Below are 20,717 nucleotides of genomic sequence, written 5' to 3'. Positions count from 1 at the left end.
ATGCTTGTTGTTTTCACACGTTGTTGTTAAACATATTTCATATAATAAATACAATGAAACGATATATTAATTGCATATAGTCAGACAATTATCCAAAGGCGAGTTACAAGTAGAGAAATGCTAAACCAACTAATATAGCAAATAAATTTATTTAAACTTTATAAAATTCAGTACAATAATGATGACGTCAGTAAAATTATGATTTTAGTGATAAAGGTGTATTAAAACTCATTTTTAACATTGATACAATATTTTACATAACACAATTGATCCTGAAATCGGCGTTATTAACAGAAAAAAAATGAAATTAAGCTCTGCCTCACGTGTTGGTTTCAAAAAACATATAACGGCACGGTAAATTCATAATAGAAAAAAGTAGTCCAACTAAGACATTTTCTCACTAACAAGCCAGATGTACATAATAACAGTATTAAGTACAAGTAATACATTGGCTATATTGGTAACAATATGTCCAACATTGGTTCAATTTTACCACAGTTACGCTGTCAGAAATAAATCGGTTAGACCAATAATAGAGACGCGTGTCAGCGTTAATTCATTTAGGGCGCCTAGTTCGAATACGAAATTGGATTTCCATTTTGATGATCGATGGAATCGCTAAAATCAGATGTACGAGGAAAGGTGAATTTTAGCGAGCGAGATTTTTAGGATTTGTTGAATTATTGAGTAGAAATGAAAATGATATATAATATTTTTATAATATAAATAAGTTTATATAGTTTAAGTAGAGCTTAATGTTAAATACATTGTTTTAGAAACTAACCTTAGGTCAGACTAGATAGAATGTTTTTTGGTAAACAAAAGTGAAATAAACCTTCACAATAAAAAAGTAAATAATTTTTTATAAATACATAAATATGTAATTATTGAAATTAACATATGTATGTCAATTCAGGATAATTCTAATTCATTGGTTCACTGCCGCGAAATAGACTTATCCTCGCCGGGAACTTACAAAATAGGGTAGTACGATAATTGCGTTTCTAAGAAAAAGTGCAGGTACTCTTTGCTAAATTAACTCGTGACCACATACAAAAAAAACACATAATGAAAGTAATAAAATTAATACTTTACTTAAGAACGACATATTAATAATTCTAATATTATATTATAACTAGCAATCATCATCATCATTGGCCTCAATCCGTCTGTTGCAGACGATTTAAACAGTGTCAGCTTGAGTTAATTACACAGCTCTTTTCGTGACTAAATAAGCCGATACGTGAGCGACAACCTTTGCCACACGCCCTGCAGGTAAACCGGGTGGTGTCAGCGACGGAAGAAGCTTGTTGTTGTCGCGTTCTTCTTGCCGCTAAAGTCTCAAACCAAGCTTGATCGTGTATCTTGCGTCCGTCCACAACAACTTTACGCCATCCGTCACGACTCTCGGCAACTGCTTCCCAGTTTTGGTGGTCGATACCAAAGGCGTGCATATCTCGTTTAGCGCAATCCTTAAACCGTAGCATGGGCCTCCCCAAGTTACGTTTTGCGTTTGCTACAGCACCAAGCAAGATCCGCCGAGGCAGGCGCGAGGGCTCCATTCGATGCACATGCCCTAGCCAACGCAACCGCTTCTGCTTGAGTAACGCTGTGAAGCTAGGCAGCTGTGCAATATTAAGAACCCGCTCGTTGGTAACTCTGTCCTCCCAGGATATGCCCAAGATGTTACGAAGACAGCGCATATGGAAGGCGTTTAGTCGACGTTCTTGTTTCGCGTACGTCGTCCAGGTTTCAGCTCCGTAAGAGAGAATACTCAAGATGCATGCCTGATAGACGATCATCTTGGTACGCGTGGTAAGATGTTTGTTTTTCCATACTCTCGTATTAAGCTGCCCGAAGGTGGTCGCCGCTTTGCCGATACGAATATCGATCTCCGCATCAAGCGAGAGATTGTTCGACACGGTAGACCCTAGATACGTAAACTTGTTTACGACAGCCAGGGGCACGCCATCCAACGTAATTTTCGGTATTTTCGTGCTTCCCTGCACCATCACAACGGTTTTTTTGGCATTTATCGTCATTGAGAACAGTGCACACGCCCGGGCGAACCTGTCCAATATGGTCTGAAGCTCGAGAGCGGAGTCAGCGACAAAAGCTGCGTCATCGGCAAATAAGAGGCTGTCTACAAAAATGTCCTCGCGATTACGCTTGGATTTGAGAAGTTTTGTGATGTTATAGAGCTTCCCATCCGTCCTCGTATAAAAATGGATACCCTGTTGGTCATTGCCGAACGCTTCTCTTAAGAGTAATGAAAAGAATATACCAAACAGGGTAGGGGCCAATACGCAGCCCTGTCGCACACCTCTACGCATCTCGAACGGACCGGATGTGTTTCCGTTGAATATGACAGAACCTTTCATATCTTTATGGAAGCATTTCGTCAGGCTCAGAAGTTTTGATGGACACCCAATGCTTTCAAGTCCGTTATATAGTCCATCTCTGCTAACCGTATCGAAAGCCTTATTCAGGTCAACGAACGCCACAAACAGAGGTATGTTCTGCTCCCTACTCTTCTCCTGTAGTTGTCGGAGCGTAAACACCATATCGATTGCGGAACGCTGTGCACGAAACCCGCACTGTGATTCCGGATACACACGATTAGCTAGTTTCTGGATTCGCCCAAGAACCACTCGTCCAAAAAGCTTGCCTACTATGCTTAGTAAGGATATCCCACGGTAGCAGTTACAATCGCCGCGGTCGCCTTTACCCTTATATAAAGTTATGATGTTAGCGTCGCGCATATCTTGCGGTATGTATCCTTTTTCCCAGCATTTCCACAATAGATTGTGCAGAACAGGTAATATACACTTGAGTCTGATTATTTCGGCGTGGGTGCCATCGCTGCCGGGGCTTTTGCCGCATTTTAGCTGCTTGACAGCTTTGAGCAATTCCTCTACAGTAGGCGGATCGTCTAGCTCCTCCCAGGTGGCCAGTTTCGGCATGTTATGCACAGCCTCCCGCTGAACGTCCACTGGTTGTGAATATAGACCGGTGTAATATTCCACCCATCTCGACATTTGCCTCAGGCTATCTGATATAATAGTGCCATCAGCTTCTTTTAGTGGAGCTGTCTTCTTAATAACTGGCCCTAAAGCGGTTCTGATTCCTGAGTAAACGCCGCCAAAATTACCCGTGTCTGCGCAAGATTGAATGCTCATACAGAGGTCGTTCCAGTAAGCGTTAACAAAGTGCCGCGTACTACGTTGCAAATTTGCTTTAGCAATTCTAAGCTCATCGGATGATTTCGGACAGGGGTTTTTTCGGTAGTTTAGAGCTGCCTTACGTTTGGAATCCAGCAGAGGTTGAAGTTGCTGGATGTTGTCAATAAACCAGTCCTGTGATTTAGTATCCTGGTGGCCAAACACTTCACAAGCTGTTGTTGTTAGGAGTCGTTTGACTTTACTCCACTCTTCATCTACAGACATAGAAGCATCCCAGGAAGCGGTTTCGCTGCGAACCGAAGTCTCATATTTTTGGACCATCTCATCGTCTCTGGTATTTTGAAGAGCAATTCGTCTTCTACCGAACGGCCTGGATGAGTGGATCTTTTTTTTTACGACGGCAATACACGCCACGACGAGGGAGTGGTCTGTTTCGCATTCGGCGCTGTGAAAGGTACGTGTGTGAAGTGTTTCGCCCAGGTCGCTCTTTCTAGTGAGTATTAGGTCAAGTTGATGCCAATGACCAGAGCGTGGATGTCTCCAGGAAACCTTACTTGATGGCTTTCCCTTGAAGTAGGTATTGGTAACGCAAAGTGAGTGTCTTGAAGAGAATTCGAGCAAGCGTTGCCCGTTCTCGTTGATCTTACCAACGCCATGGGTGCCAATACATTCTGGCCACGCACTGTGATTTTGGCCGACGCGAGCATTTAAATCACCCAAGATGTAAAGGCGGTCTCGGGGTTTTACTTTCTGTATCACAGATTCAAGTTGGTCGTAGAACTGACTTTTGGCTTCATCGGTTGCCATCAACGTTGGAGCGTAGGCGGAGATGATTGTAATAAAACCGCACTTGGTATTTAGACGCAACACCATAACACGCTCCGACACACCGTGTGGTGTTTCTATGGATGACAGGAGGTCGTTTCTTACCGCAAAGCCAACACCATGCTCGCGAACGGCTTCAGTGTCTTTACCTTTCCAGAAAAATGTATAATTTTTTTCACGAATGGATCCCTCACCAGGCAGTCTCGTTTCTTGCAAGGCACATAATGATACACCCAGCCGACAGAGCTCCATATCAATCACTGCGGTTTTACGCGGATCTTGTACGTTCTGTAAATCTCCGCAGGTGTTCGGGAGACCTGTCCTCATAGTACGGACATTCCATGTCGAAATGCGCATGGCAGTGTTATGTTGGTTCTTTGTTTTTTTTATTATTATTTTGACCTTTATCCGCAGGTGTGCTAGATAACGGCGCCAATTATCCAGATATAGTCTGGTGCTCCCTACACCCTAAAGGAACAAACCAGCACCGAGACGGATCGGTACCCTACCGGCCGGGGGCTGCCCAGCTTGAAGCGGGCGGTAACCAATCAGTGGGCCTTCGATGGACCCTCCCACTGACGAGAGCGACCCCTAGCGCCCGCGCTTACGTCCATACGCGCGGACTTAAAACTGGTAACTGCCACTCCCCGTGTTATTTTCCACGAAGCCGAGCTGACGTGGGTGGAGTATCCTCTCCACAGACAGACACTGTGTCGCCTAGGACATTCTTAAGGAAAACGCAGAGTTGCCTAAGCTCTGCGCCACCCTCTCGACCTCACTGGCGAGGCCCACAGGAACGACGAGTCGATACGTGTGGAGCCAGTTTGGCTGCAGGGGTCTTTCGCATTTAGAGCTATGCCACGAATGCCTGACGGAGACCCCGTTCCGGGTTTCAAGTGAAGTTTTCCTTCTCCAGGACCCTGATAATTTTGAGCCAGGTTAATCCCTCGGTCGCCTTTTACGACCCCCACGGGAAGAAAGGGGGTGGTGCTATTCTACTCTGCCGGCAGCACACGGCCAACTAGCCAGGTAAAATAGTAAATATAGGAATTAGTGCGGGAAAAGCCGCGTAGATCGCTTAGTTATTATATGGTTTTTTATTATTATTTAAAATAAAGATCATGTATTACATGAGACTGCAAATCAACAGCCCTGTGACTGAATGCCTAGTAAATTAAGGACGTGGTCCGATGCTGAAAGTATATCTCTATTGTATTTATTATATTACTAGCGACCGGCTCCAGCTTCGCACGGATGTAAAAACTATCAGTGTTCCTCTACTACATTATGCATGTATCAGTATCAGTTCAGCCTATTGGACATAGGCCTTCAAAAGTTCGCGCCAGTCATCGCGATTTTCCGCAATCCTCATCCGGCCTACACCGGCAATCTTACGTAGATCGTCGGTCTAACCGGCCGGAGGACGTACCACACTGCGTTTGCCAAGACGCGGTGTCTACTCCAGGACCCGTCTGCTCAAACTACCATCGGTCCTGCGATACAGATGACCTCTCGTTCTCTCGCGGATAGTCTCATTTCTAATCCTATCTTTGAGAGAAATCCCAAGCATAGCCCGTTCCATTGCACGTTGAGCGACTTTAAATTTGTGGACCAGTCCCTTCGTCAGTGTGCACGTCTCGGCTCCGTATATTATTATGTTATTATGCATGTATTATACATATAAACCTTCATCTGGAATCACTCTATTTACTAAAGAAAACCCCATCGAAATCCGTTGCATAGTTTTAAAAAATCTAAGCATACAGACTTGGAGGAAGCGACTTTGTTTTATACTATGTAATGATTAGGCTACTTCACTTGAACATAACTTTATGTTATCTATATAAAATGGTATGTTAGTTGATGGCTATTTTAAGTTGATGTACTATGGTGATTCGATATACATTATATTTTCATACTTCAGCCTATCGCAGTCCACTGCTGGCCATATTCCTAAATTCGCGCCAAACATCCCAGTTTTCTGAAATCCTCATCCAACCATCACCGTCAATCTCACCTAAATCGTCGATCTAGCGGGTCGGAGGACGTCCCACTACGTTTGCCAACACGCGGTATCCACTCCAGGACACATCTGCTCCAGCGGCCGTCGGTCCTGCGACACGTGACCAGCCGTCTGCGGCTTCAATTTGCTGATATGTGAGCTATGTCGGTTAATTTTGTCCTCTCGTGGATAGTCTTATTTCAGATTCTATCTTTGAGAGAAACCCCAAGCCCAGCCCGTTCCATTGCATTATATTTTAATAAGTTCTTTTGATGAGCGCCGCGGTCACGAGTGTACCTACAAAGTGTCAAAACGACACAAAAACTTAGTTGGTATCCGCTTTGACATATACAACATAGTATTAGTGACCATATCATTAGAAAAAGTTATTCTCAAACTAATTTTCAAATCGAAAGCAGGTTCTGCGTTAATGTAAACATTTTGTTAACTGTTTACCACAGCGATGTAAACTATACAATATTATCCATATAAATATGTATATGTATATGCAATTGCATTAAAAATCAATGTTGCCGGTAATTCAGAGGAACAACGGACAAATTCAATAATGTCTGGTGTTCGATCAGACAAATCCGATTACGACCGGGATCAGATGTCTCGTGCCGGGGAATTATATATGGGATTACTTATTTTTCTTCTATAATATTAATTGTTTTCGGTAATCTGGTATTGTGATTGCGTTTTATTATTTATTGAGTAATATTTGTTTTTTTTTGTATTAATTTTAATTGTAATTGTTGCGAAGTTTTATTTTTATTTTCATTAGGTATGTATAATTATTGTTATGTAAAGAAATCGGTGAATGAAAACTTAAAATTAAAAAAAAAATAAGAATAAAATAGGTATTAGGTATAACGGATAGTTTATCGATTTAAATATCCACATTTTACGCTTTTTGAATTATAGCTATTTACTAATTTGATATGTTTACAGATTTTATCTAAATGCTGAAAGTATATATGAGTAAGAACAAAATCAAAAATTTGTTTATTCAAGTATCTTTCAAAAGTAGGGCAGCGAGGGACTAGTTGTAATATAGTATAGACATAGTAGTAACATAGCTATACCAAACCCATGCTATTTTTTGAAGAGGAAAACAAAGCTAAAATATCTGAACGCTTACTTATATGTACATTCTATGTTGAAATACTACTTTGGATTGTTTGCTTTGCAAGTTGAAGACTTGACATACCAGCCGATCGTTGGCGGGATAACCATCTAACTGCTAGGTTTGAAATACATAGGCCGAAGACGAGCAGCAGTGTCTTCGGTGCGACAAAACCAGCCCTGCGGTCACTAGCCCGCCTGCCCAGCGTGGTGACTATGGGCAAAACACATGATTTCAGGCCTATGTCCAGCAGTGGACTATATTAGGCTGAAGTGATGATACCAGTGCAACCTGGACCAAAGCCTTATGCTCTAAATCCAAAACTGTTCTACAACATTATTTTATACAACCAATGTTTGACTTTTTTTTTATTATGTTATGGGCTTACTCTTGACCTCAGTCTAGCTCTAGAGCACAGACGAGGTCGAAGATGGAGCGAGTTCGCCCAGAAGAAGCCTGTTCACTCGCGCTTTAAACATGTTCGGGTTGTATGAACTCGGAAATACAGACGCCGGCAGGGAATTCCATTCCTTGGCTGTGCGCATTAAAAAAGATGACTCGAAGCGCTTTGTACGTATGAAAGGTATATCAATCAGGTAGGGATGAAAGCCTGCGGTACGTCTGAAAGTCCGATGGAAGAAAGGAGATGGGGGTATGAGCTCGTGCAGCTCCAGGGCACACTCCCCAAAATACAACCTGTAAAAGATCGTTAGACTGGCAACCTTTCTTCGGTGAGCCAGAGTGTGAAGAGATTTCACCAAACTGGCATTACCGATTAGCTGCTTGGCTCTGCGTTCCACTGAGTCCAGTGTGGCGAGTTGATATTTAGCTGAGCCATCCCACAAGTGACTGCAATATTCCATGCACGATCGGACTTGAGCTTTGTACAGCGTAAGAAGCTGTTCAGGCGTGAAATATCGCTTAACCTTATTTAAGATGCCAAGCTTTCTGGCCGCAGTTTGCGCTTTGGACTCAATGTAATTGCCAAAGTTGAGGTTAGAATTCAACTCTATGCCAAGGAGGTCGAGGGTATCGGACACAGGGACAGGTGTACCACGGAAAGTAGGAGTCAAGTTGAAAGGACTCCGTTTGGCGGAGAATAAACAACCCTGCGTTTTGGCGGCGTTGAACGTGACCAGGTTGCAATCACCCCATTGGGATACTTGCAACAGTATTGAATTTTTTCGTTCTACCATGGCCTCTCTCTGAGAACGTATTACGTCCCTGCTGTCTCTTGCGCTAGACAAATATCTCTCAACAATCGTACTGTCATCTGCGTATCCAACAATGCCTGGTCGTAGCATGTCGTTAATATGGAGCAGGAAAAGAGTTGCAGAGAGAACAGAACCTTGAGGGACGCCGGCGTTTATATCCATCAGGTCAGAGGAGCAGCCGTCCACGACCACTCTGATCGACCGTTCACTCAAAAAGTCTGAAATCCAGCTACAAAAGTCAGCAGGGATGCCGTAAGCAGGAAGTTTGCTAAGGAGACTTGCGTGCCAAACCCTGTCAAAGGCCTTCGAGATATCTAGTGACACAGCGAGCGCCTCACCATGTTTCTCAATGGCTTCGCCCCAGCAGTGTGTGACATACACCAGAAGATTTCCAGTAGACCACCCCTGACGAAAGCCGTATTGGTGGTCACTGAGGAGTTGATTGTCTTCTAGGTAAACTGTCTTTTTTTAGAATCGAATAGATGTTACAAAGACCATCTTTTTGTTCATATCTTAAATAACGTTCTATCACATTGAGAATAACACTCAAATATCTGCTTAAGTCTGTATCAGCGTTACCAAGTTCCTAATTCTAAATACACCATCAAAATGTAAAACTAGTTTTCAATAGCTACTGTTACAATTTGCCCCAAGGCTTTTACAACTAGCCCCAATCACGGGCAAGTTGTAACACTCGTCACTTTTTTTTCTAAGGCATTTTTACAAGAAGTTGTCAAATGTTTGACCAAAGTTTTATTTGAAATCGATAATTGAATAGTAGGTCATTAAATCGGTACTGTTGTATTTTTTCAATATTGATTGAAATCGATAATTGAATAGTAATTCATGGTCATTAAATCGGTACTGTTGTATTTTTTTATATTGAACTAGTGAGATATCATAGCCAAGACCCGAAAAACACAACGTGTTACAACTAGCCTCTAGCCCCTTACTCTCGAATCGCCTTTTTATAAATACTTTATTTTAATAAATTAATTATGTTCAATGTGGCTCTACTGATTCGGAACTCACATTCTGCAGAGAGCTACGAAAAATAAATTACAGTTGGGACGCGCTTACCGACCTTACCTGTGACCAATGCTGAGCTCTGACTACCTTATTCACTACAGGAGCCCAACAGAGTAGTGCAATTTTGAATTAAGAGCAACATTATTGAGCAGTAATCTTCTGAAAGGTGAGATTCCTGCACCCTTAAATAACTACACATTTTTATATAAATGTGGTAAAATATTAAAACGCAATATTGACAAATTTTACTATTTTATTTCAAAATATCGAAAATCATCAATCATAATTTAGATGTGATAACTTATACTGATGGCCAGTTCGCCGTTAGGTTTCTATACAAATATTTATAAAATGAATATTTATAAATACCTACATAATACACACGTGGTCGTCTGTTCCTAAGGTAAGCAACTTAATGCTTGTGTTATAGGTAACAGCCGACTGGTATTGCTATAAATATATATTTTTTTGTTAAACACTCATATAAATAATACATCAATAAATATATATTACACCCAGACTCGGGGTGGGAATCGAACCCACAACCCCCGGAGCAGAAAGTAGGTTCACTACAAACTGCGCCAACGGGCTAGTCAATATATAACATTAAAAAATAATTTCTATCTCCATTGAAAGACTATCGAATAATATAAATGAAAATATTTAAATCCGGACTTAAGCAATTAGTTTGGAAATAGTTACAATAATAAGGAAGGAAATAGTTTTAATACCGTACGCAATAAATACACGTTTACTTTAAAATTAATATTTTTGGACATTCAATTAGCTACGATAATAATGACGGTAATATTTTTGTCATTCTTTAGTCTAAAATTTGTGTAAATTTTCGACTGTATTCTCTTAATGCAGAGTGCGTATTTGATAATTTCTTCTAAGACACTGAGATTTTGTTTATGAATTTATTTAAAAATTCAAATATGGAACTGTAATCAAAATCTATATGGACTTGTAACTCTGTATCTTTTCGATTCAGTAGCTCGTACAAAAAATATGACTACGCAAAATATCATTCCTGCATACTTTCCATTGTTTCATTAATGGTTTCAACTATTGCTATCACAATAACGAGCTATGACTATAGCTATGATCGGGAAATTGTAAATTAATTTTTAACTTGAGCTCCACATCGTCTCCTTTGTAGGAAGCCTTTGACCAATCACAATCGTGCTGGGACGTAATGGCGTTCGTTCCTAGTTCGATAATGTGCAATCAGTAAAATTGTTCGTGGTTTTCAAATCTTTGAAATAATTCGATCGTTCGTTTTCGTAAATTAAATGTTGATAATTATTATTCCGCGAGTCTAAACTTCAATTTAGTATATATTATAAGTTTTAATTATTTTATTGGTTTTTGTTTAATCTAAATGTTATAGTTCTTGTTTTGCGGATGCGTACCTATTAATATTTACTCTTGCTTAATATGTACTCGTTATATTATTTATCAATATATTAATATTAATTTAACTGAGGTGGGGCACAGCAGAAAATTTCCTGCTCAAATATGGTGCATCCAGGTTGGGGTAGTACCTTGACCTTAACCTCACAACTAAATAATACTGTTTTCAAGCAGTGATGTGTTTCTGTTTGTGAGTAAGGTGACCGACCAGAGCTTCTGGGGGAATTGGGGACAGGGTCGGCAACACGCTTGCGATGCTTCTTGTGTTGCAGACGTCTATAAGCTAAGGTAATCTCTTACCATCAGGTGAACCGTACGCTTGTTTGCCGACCTAGTTATATAAAATTCATATATATATATATATATATATATATATTCTATGTTATAACATTACGAAACTGTAGTTAGGCTGTTTACTTTTTGAAGGATATCCAAATCGGAAAGAAATATTTATACAAATACAAATAGAGAAAGAATTTTTAAAATTAGTATAGATTAATGTTTAAATTTTAATACTGGGACCACAAATATTACTATTACAGATTCAGGAAAACCTTACCTTCCTTAGTTTTGCTTTATCAACGTTTTATTGGTATTATGTAGTCAATTATATATTCTAAATTACATTGCTGATAGTACTATATTTGAGATACTGAACAAAAAAATATTGTAGGTACAAAAAAAATTACTTAAACATTTTAATTAATTAATTTGTCATGCGTTCGATTTAAAAAAAATATTTAAAAATTGTTTTTGAGAGTCATAAAAACAAAAAAAACACAAAAACATTCCAATATTAATTCCAATTTTTAACCGACTTCCAAAAAAGGAGGAGGTTCTCAATTTGACTGTATTTTTTTTTTTTTTTATCTATGTTACATCAGAACTTTTGACCGGGTGGACCGATTTCGACAAATTTTGTTTTAATCGAAAGGTGGGTTGTGCCAATTGGTCCCATTTAAATTTATTTGAGATCTAACAACTACTTTTCGAGTTATATCTAATAATGCGTTTTTACTTGACGCTTTTTTCGTTGACTTCCGTTGTATTATACCGCATAACTTTCTACTAGATGTACCGATTTTGATAATTCTTTTTTTTGTTCGAAAGAGGATATCCCTAGTTTAGCACCATGATAAGGAAACCAGGATCTGATGATAGGATCCCAGAGAAATCGAGTGAAACTCTCGAAAATCCGCAATAACTTTTTACAGGGTATACCGATTTTGATAATTTTTGATTTAATCGAAAGCTGATGTTTATCATGTGGTCACATATAAATTTTATTGAGATCTGATAACTACTTTTTGAGTAATCTTTGATAACGCGTAGTTACTTGACTATTTTTTCGTCGATCTACGTTGTATTACTCGTCGATGTAATTGAAGTCGGTTTTTTTTTCGTTTGCGAGCAAACACAATTATTAAATTAAAATTTTATATAAAAATAATTAAAAATGGATTAAGCAAATAACTTAGACTAGATTATTTATTATTGAAATAATGATTTAAAAACAATATACTAAATAAAAAGTGATAGCAAATTAAACATTATGTATATTAGTTATAAATGTTATTTTTAAACTTCAGTTTCAACCGCGGAAAAACAGTAAATTAGTTTATGATATTGACAAATAAATAATTATTTAAATCATAGTTTGTCTATAGAATAAAAATCTTTTAAAACTTTAGCTTATCAGGAAAATTTTGTAGTTATTTTTAGAATAAAGAGGATTTTTTATTAGAGGATTGTCTGTAAGGAAACACTGTTAGTGAAGACCGCCTTTGCACTTTTGTAAGTTAAAATATTGTTACAATCAACAAAATATTAAATAATAAATTAATCAGGCAGTTTCTGTAACACTACAACTCACTTTTATTTAATTTTTTTTTTAATTTTTTTTATTTATTTAAGTTAACAAACAGTGTTCACAATAAAGTTTTACATAACAGACTTACAATACAAACATTATTAATCGTGACACCAACATCGTCAACTCCAGATTACAATTTTATAATAGTAAAAAATGCACATCAAGGAAAAGAAATGGTAGGTATCTAATATACATAATACATCACAAATACATTTTTTCCCTAAATACCATCAACCAAATACTAGTGATTATTATTGTTATTATTACTCAGCTAGAAATACATACTAAGCAGACAACTTATATATCTTTCTATCTCTTAAACATTAACTGTACATTGCGCAGCCAAAGTAGAAATAGGGTGCATTTTTGTCGATATGGATACCCTAGCCCTACGACTTACATCTTGGGATCAGTGTTAACTACTAGGCTACCCACACCGAGTCCGTATGCAAGGTTTGAATTCAATGAGTAAACCCGTTTACGTTTGTACTGTTAATGCAATAATTCAAAAATTTCTTTTTTAAACTTAGCAACTCTTGCGAATAAGATATCCACCGACAAAAAATGCTTATTATAAACATCAGTAACTCTATACAAGGGTGAGCGTTTACCAGCATTTGTTCTACAAAATGCAGTGGCAAATATGGAATGTGGCTTACGAGAGTGCGTTCCAGTTGGAATCTTATAACATAATTTATTATTTAGGGGGATACAATCATACTTATTATGACATAAGTCGTAAAGCATCATTAATTCAAGATATGTTCGTCTTGATTTAAGAGTGGAGAGTTTGTATTTGTCTAACATCTGAACATAAGGTAAATGCGAAAAGCAATATTTATAATGCATACAACGTAAGAATTTTTTTTGAACTGTCTCTAGCGCATCTATATATTTGCCATAATATGGGTTCCATATAGGTACAGCATATTCAAGTTGAGGACGTATTAGTGATTTATAAATATGAAGATATGTTGAAGCCAACTTAAACTCATTACAAGTACGCATCGCAAATCCGTATAATTTATAAGCATTGCTAATTATATAATCGATATGTATATTTAAATGTAGCTTTCTGTCTAGTATAACCCCAAGATCTCTGATGTGTTCCACAACCTGAAGACGCTCACCACATAACATATAGGAAAAACTGCTAAGTGTCCTTTTTTTTGTACAAGTTATAGCTTTGCACTTATTTAAGTTAAGCGCTAATTTATTTACCGTGCAGTAAGCTGAGAATCTATCAAGGTCCTCTTGCAGTCCCCTATGGTCATCTGAATTTTGTATTTTATGATATATTTTAAGATCATCCGCGTATAATAGAAAGCAACTAGACTTGAAACAGTGGTGAATGTCGTTTATAAACAATATAAATAATAATGGCCCCAATATAGAACCTTGTGGCACTCCAGAGCTAATAGATACGAAATTAGATTCATATCCATTGATCATTACTTTTTGGGTGCGATTTGTTATATAAGATTTAAACCAACGCCACAAGTTTCCGCAAATATTTATATATATATATATATATATATATATATATATATATATATGTAATCAAAAAATATAAAATCCACATAGTTTTATTTAAATAGGCTTCAAATAGGTACTTTATAGTTAGTAGACGTCCGCTTAGAACGGATTTTTCGATAAGGCCGGCTTAAAGATGCCTGAGGGATGTCGAAAGATTTAATAAAAGTCCTTATTTTTTGTACTAGAAAAAAATGTTTCAGATGTAGTTTATAGTACTAGACGTCTGACAAGAGCGCATTTTTTATAGCGCTATATATATTATACATATTTTTTATAGCGGATTTTGGGACTAGGGCTTTATAAAAGTCCTTCATTTTTTAAACTATGAACTTGATATGTAACAGAGAGATATTTTATAGTTAGTAGACATCCAAAAAGAATGGATTTGGCAATAAAGAATGCTGGGAACTGGCTAGAAGAGGCTGCATTAATGAAGTCTAAGGGTTCTAGAGAATTTCTATAAAATACTATACTTTTGTGCTACAAGCTTAACAACTTAGCACAGAGACTGTTAATAGTTACTAGAACTCCAAATACTGAATAATGCAACAGAACCACATTAAAAAGGTCTGAGCTCCGAAAGTATTTATAAAAGTCCTAAATTTTTTATCCTTAAAACTGAAATTTGACTGATATGTAGTTTATAGTCAGTAAAATTCCGCTAACGATAAGAACGGTTTTTTCGATAGTGTCTGATTAAAGTTGTTTTAGGGCTCTCACAAGTTTGTATGTAAGCTCGTTACTTTTAATTTGCTACAAGTTTGAATTGTGACTCAGATGTTATTTAATATTAGTAAAAAGACGCTTTTTGTGATCGGATTTTGTGACAGGACCGGATTGACGTGGTCTACATTCTAAGGGTTCGAGAAAGTTCGTATGAAAGTCCTTCATTTTTTGTGGTAGAAGCTTGAAATTTTGCAATTGATAGCGTTAAGAATGGATTTTTTGACAGGACTGGATTAAGGTGGTCTAATAGCTCAAACAAGTTTGTATAAAGGTCTTACATTTTTTAAGCTATAAATACTATAAATTTGTTGTGATATACAATAGGAACAGATTTTTAATAATTATACCACTGAGGGTGTAAAATAGGGTTTGAAAGTTTGTACCCATTTGTCATACAATTCGTCCGTCGGTCCATCATTTTTTTTTATATTTAAAAACTTAGAACTTATTTTTGTATTATTGATTTAAAATGAATAAAGATGGATTTCGGCATAAGTGGAAAATCTACGGTTAAAGGGATGAAACAGGGATTAAAAGTTTAAATGGGAAATTCATAATTTTTTAAGCAAAAACATCAAATTTTAGTTCTGGACTACTAATTAAAAAAAGTTAACACGTGTTTCAGTTTGTGTGGAAATTCTAATCTTAAATAGATGAAATAGGAGATAAAATTTGTATGGAAATCCGATATTTCTTAATGTGCTTGAAGCTTTTTCCAAAAACGTATGATCAACATTTTTGAAATTGAAAGAAAATCACTCACATCAAAATCATTTGACATTTCGTTTAAAAATGCGTCTTCTTTTTGCATAAATTGCGGACTGGTTTTGACGTTATAAATATTATTTTAACCTTTATTCCTAGACACGGTTAGATATTTAGTAAAAATAAATATATAATCAGTCTAATTTAACTTTTTTAGTCTTGATGTAATTTTCACGCCTCAATATACCTTATCCTGTGACATCGGAAGTAGAAATTTAGAAGTATGAAATTTTATTTTTAAAATTTGATTAAGGCATACAAAGATACATACATAAGTAATTCCAACTTTTACGGAAATTCTGTATATTATAAAAGGAGATTAGTTCGTATTACTAAAATGACCTAATATTAGTTTCAGCAGACTAAGGGAACACTGTTTTCCGGGCGATTGGTCCATGAAGCGTGATCGAGAGCGCGTTTGACGATCAGTCTGGTAATTCTAAAGCACTAAAAGTGAACCATAAATACGGTATAGAAAGAGGTCATAAGTTATTGTCATATAATGATTATACACTACTTCAGCCCCTCGTTGAAGATATTATCAATTTCTACACAAGCGAAGTCGCGAGCGACTGCTATTATAAGTTAATATACATTTTGTAACTTGTAATAAATAAAAAATTCATAAAGTTTTATCTTTAATTTCATAATATTTTTCATTATAAGTCAAAATTATAATTGCTTATAAAACGCAATTTTAATGAAATAATTGTGTTTGCTGGCAAACGAAAAAAGACCGACTTTAATTACGTCGACAAGTAACACAACGTAAGTAGACGAAAAAATAGTCAAGTAAATACGCATTTTCAAAGATTACTCTAAATTTTGTAATCAGATCTCGATGAAATTTAAATGTGACCACATGATAAACATCGGCTTTTGATTTAATTAAAAATCATCAAAATCAGTACACCCAGTAAAAGGTAGCGCAGATTTTCGAGGGTTTCCCTCGATTTCTCTGGGATCCATCATCAGATCCTGGTTTCCTTATTATGGTACCACACTTAGGATATCTCTTTTCCAACAAAATAAGAATTTATATATTTTATTTTTAACTAAAGCTCAACTTGTAAACGTAAAATTTGAAAATAAATAAATAAATATAAATGCTGCCCTGGTTGAGTAATCCTATTAATTCACAAATCAAGCCTGCATAAAGAGGTTCTACTTCAAAAAAGTCTTTGGGTCTATTTCACCAGTTGTAAATAAAGAATATCCTGCACATAAGCTTCGAAAACACTTTAACAGCAGGAGATAGAAAAGGTCATTAGGATCACTTTCTCTTCAATTAATTAACTAATATAAGGTATAGGCAGGTATATATAGAATGGAAAATCAGATAGAAAAAAAAAGAATATTGTATCATAAGCTTTTATCTGTCCGATACTGGTTATCCACAACCCGTGAAACAGACCCAGAACCTATGAACCTATTGCATGATGAATTATGTATATATAGGTATGTATGGCTATGAAATGCACAGGCCGAAGACGGGCAGCAGCGTCTTCGGTGCGACAAAGCCAGCCCTGCGGTCACCAACCCGCCTGCCCAACGTGGTGACTATGGGCAAAACACACGAGTTTCGCCAAAAATGGCGTGAACTTGTGGAAGCCTACGTCCAGTAGTGGACTGCAAAAGGCTGCTGTGATGATGATGATGATGATGATGTATGGAGGTATGGAAACTTTACTTTTAACTGAAGTTAGAACACAGCTGGAAATTTTTTCCTCAAAACATGGAGCAGCCCGACTGAGATAGTACCTCGACCTTACAGAAGATCACAGCTAAATAATAATGTATTCAAGTAGTCTTGTGTTCCTGTTGGTGAGTAAGGTGACCAGAGCTGCTGGAGGAATTGGGGATAGGGTCGGCAACGCTCTTGCGATGCTCCTGGTGTTGCAGGCGTCTAAGCTACGGTAATCGTTTACCATCAGGTCAGCCGTACGATTGTTTGCCGACCTAGTTAAATAAAAAAAAGTTCACAAAAATAATCAATTGGGCATAAAAATAATTCCTTGACACGGATCATAACAAATACCTATATTGAACGATAATCTTGCAGATATCGTGAAACGGAAAAACTTATAGCTAAATCAATTTATAATTACTAGAATATGCAGTTAATATTTAGGACCATATTATGTACATATTTAAAATATCTACAAATATACGATCAGAAAAATATTTACATCATCATCACCTTATAAAAAATCGTCAATTAAAAGTAGGTATAGCGTTTTCTCATTTTATATTTTTTAATAAACTTTCCTAACTTTGTAAACCTAAACTAAGAGTAATGGTATATTTTACAAAAATATTATCTCTAAGTAATAGTTATATCTCTATAATATTATCTCTAAGTAATAAGTAACAATTATATGGATAATGTTTTGTCTTAAAATATAGATTCGAAATAAAATTCCATATACTTAACAAGTTTAAACTTAAATTGTACAACTTGATGGAAATCTTAAATTCTTTGAATATACGGAAAAAGTTATAGTTTAATCTGGAATTACACTAATGTTAAATTTTCTAAGCAAAAAAATATAATATAGAGCTGCTTATCCGAAGTATCGAGCGTCAATAAAAATACTACAATAACAATAATAGAAATGTTATCAACTTACCTTTCGGAGTGACAACTCTGAAAGCGCTGTTCGACACCGGCCTCGGCGAACTCTCCCTCATAGTCGGCGAACTGCCACCACTCCTAACCATTGAAAAGTCCAAAGGCATCGGCGGCATCGCACTTACTTCCATCGTAAACAGTTTTAAAACATTGAACACAACACGAATTTGACTAAGCGCGTACGTGCGAGCGACGCGGCCCGCTGTATAGCATTAAGGCGTTAGCACACTGTACGTCGTAGAGCCGTGTCTCGCTGCAATTTTCGACCTTATCACGCGGATGGGCGTGGTATACCAGGCCCTGCCCACTCCCCCCCGACCGCGTGACAATCACTCGGTATATGTAGGTAACACAATAATGATTCCTGATAGATTTTATTGTAACGGCGCTGCTGTTTTTTTTGGCGGATATTTCGGCGGAAACTGTTCTCAATCATATTCGTTTGAATGCGGTTTAATTATGGATTATGAATAATTTAGATTAGTTTTTTTTTGTTTTAATGGGATTTATATATTTTTTCTTTATTATTATTATTTTGTATTATCGTTGAAGATAAGGCTCCGATATTGATAGATTAATGTTTTATGAAATGTCGATAAGATTAATATCATATGATATAATAAATAATACATAAAGCCGTATATCACGGAAACAACTAGGAATTTAAATTAATTATAACTAAATTAATTCCCAATACTAAGATACCTTTTTGCATTTTAGAAATCACAAATAAAATAACAGTCAATATTTCATTTTAAAATTTGAATTCTATCTTTATTATATAATGCTAATAAATTTTTCATATCAATTTTTATCTGAGAATAGGTGTATGTATATTTATGTCATTATCATATTTGTAAAGTACTAACTTTTCACTCATTTTTGAAAATTTATTTATAATTATCTATAAAAAAACTTGCTGCTATTTTTAATATGTTATTTTCCTGATTTTAAAACAATATAAAACAATATAAAACGTGATTAACAGATTACTGAACGAACCAAAAAGGACGTTTTTTTTTGTTTGTCAATATTTTATCTAATTAAATATTTGACAATATTTGACAAACACATTTGACAATAAAATTTGACAATAATATTTGATAGAAAATATAATAATTATTTAATAGAAGAAAAAAATTTGTCTATGTTATTTAATGCAAAAATTATTATATTTATATATTTCCTGTGATCCTTACATTAGCCGAGATCATCATTACAGCCTATACAGTCCACTGCTGGACATAGCCTTCATAAGTTTACGTCAAAAATAACGTGAACTCATGTGTTTTGCCCATAGTCACCACGCTGGGCAGGCGGGTTGGTGACCGCAGTACTGGCTTTGTCGCACCAAAGACGCTGCTGCCCGTCTTCGGCCTGTGTATTTCAAAGCCAGTAGTTGGATGGTTATCCCGCCATCGGTCGGCTTCTTAAGTTCCAAGATGGTTGTGGAACCTTGTTATCCCTTAGTCGCCTCTTACGACACCCACGGGAAGAGAGGGGGTGGCTAAATTCTTTAGTGCCGTAGCCACACAGCACTAGAATAGGTGTCTATCTATGTCATTATCATATTTGTAAAGTACTAACTTTTCACTCATTTTTGGAAATTGATTTATAATTATCTATAAAAAAACTATATAAACTAATTAAATATTTGACAATATTTGTCAAACGCATTTGACAATAAAATTTGACAATAATATTTGCAATTAATAGAAGAAAAAAAATTTGTCAATATTATTTAATGCAAAAAATTATTATATTTATATTTTTCCTGTGATCCTTACATTAGCAGAGATATTTGCTAAATAAATGAAATAATAGGAAACAATGTAATAAAATTAGAACATATAAAACTACATTAATGACAATTCTTGACAAGAAAAAACGTTATAATGATTTATTGTTACGAATATTGTTATTCTATTTTTTTATTATTATTTCTTAGTAAAAAAAACTTTATGACGTCTAAGAAAAACATATTCTGATAACAGGAGTAGGTACTAGTTAACTTTTTCAGGGCTATAGTTCCATTCCTCTCAGAAAGCATTTGTTCCGTAATTATACCGTAATTAAGTTTATACGAAAAAATAAGTTGGTTGAAATATATTTATAAATAATCTAGCTGTGCTCCGAGGTTTCAATCGCGTTTGAGGAAAAAAGCCTATAGCCTACTTCGATAAATAGGCTATCCAACAGAAATGGATTTTTTTTAATTTAAACAAACAAACTTTTCATCTTTATAATATTAGTATTAGATATTACGTAATTAATCAATATTATCATGTACACCTGATAGCGATCGTTACTCATAGTATTATGTAGTAGATACCGCATTGGAGCAGCGTGGTGGAATAAGTTCTGATCCTTCTCCTACATGGGAAAAGA

General features: G+C 36.2%; 1 protein-coding gene across 1 annotated transcript in view; it reads right to left on the bottom strand.

Moving 5' to 3' along the window:
* Positions 1-18,537, bottom strand: part of LOC123669312 (zinc finger protein Gfi-1b) — a 71,741-nt gene extending 53,204 nt beyond the window's left edge. Inside the window, exon 1 of the mRNA XM_045602922.1 lies at positions 18,328-18,537. Coding sequence (XP_045458878.1) covers positions 18,328-18,460 — 133 coding nt within the window. The 5' untranslated portion in view covers positions 18,461-18,537. The remainder of the gene's footprint in view (positions 1-18,327) is intronic.
* Between the last annotated feature and the right edge of the window lie 2,180 nt (positions 18,538-20,717).

The sequence above is a fragment of the Melitaea cinxia genome, chromosome 3 (genome assembly GCF_905220565.1).
Source record: "Melitaea cinxia chromosome 3, ilMelCinx1.1, whole genome shotgun sequence".
NCBI classification, from domain to species: domain Eukaryota; kingdom Metazoa; phylum Arthropoda; class Insecta; order Lepidoptera; family Nymphalidae; genus Melitaea; species Melitaea cinxia.
The sequence above is the reverse complement of the archived record's forward strand: the minus strand, read 5'-3'. Positions and strand labels throughout refer to the sequence as shown.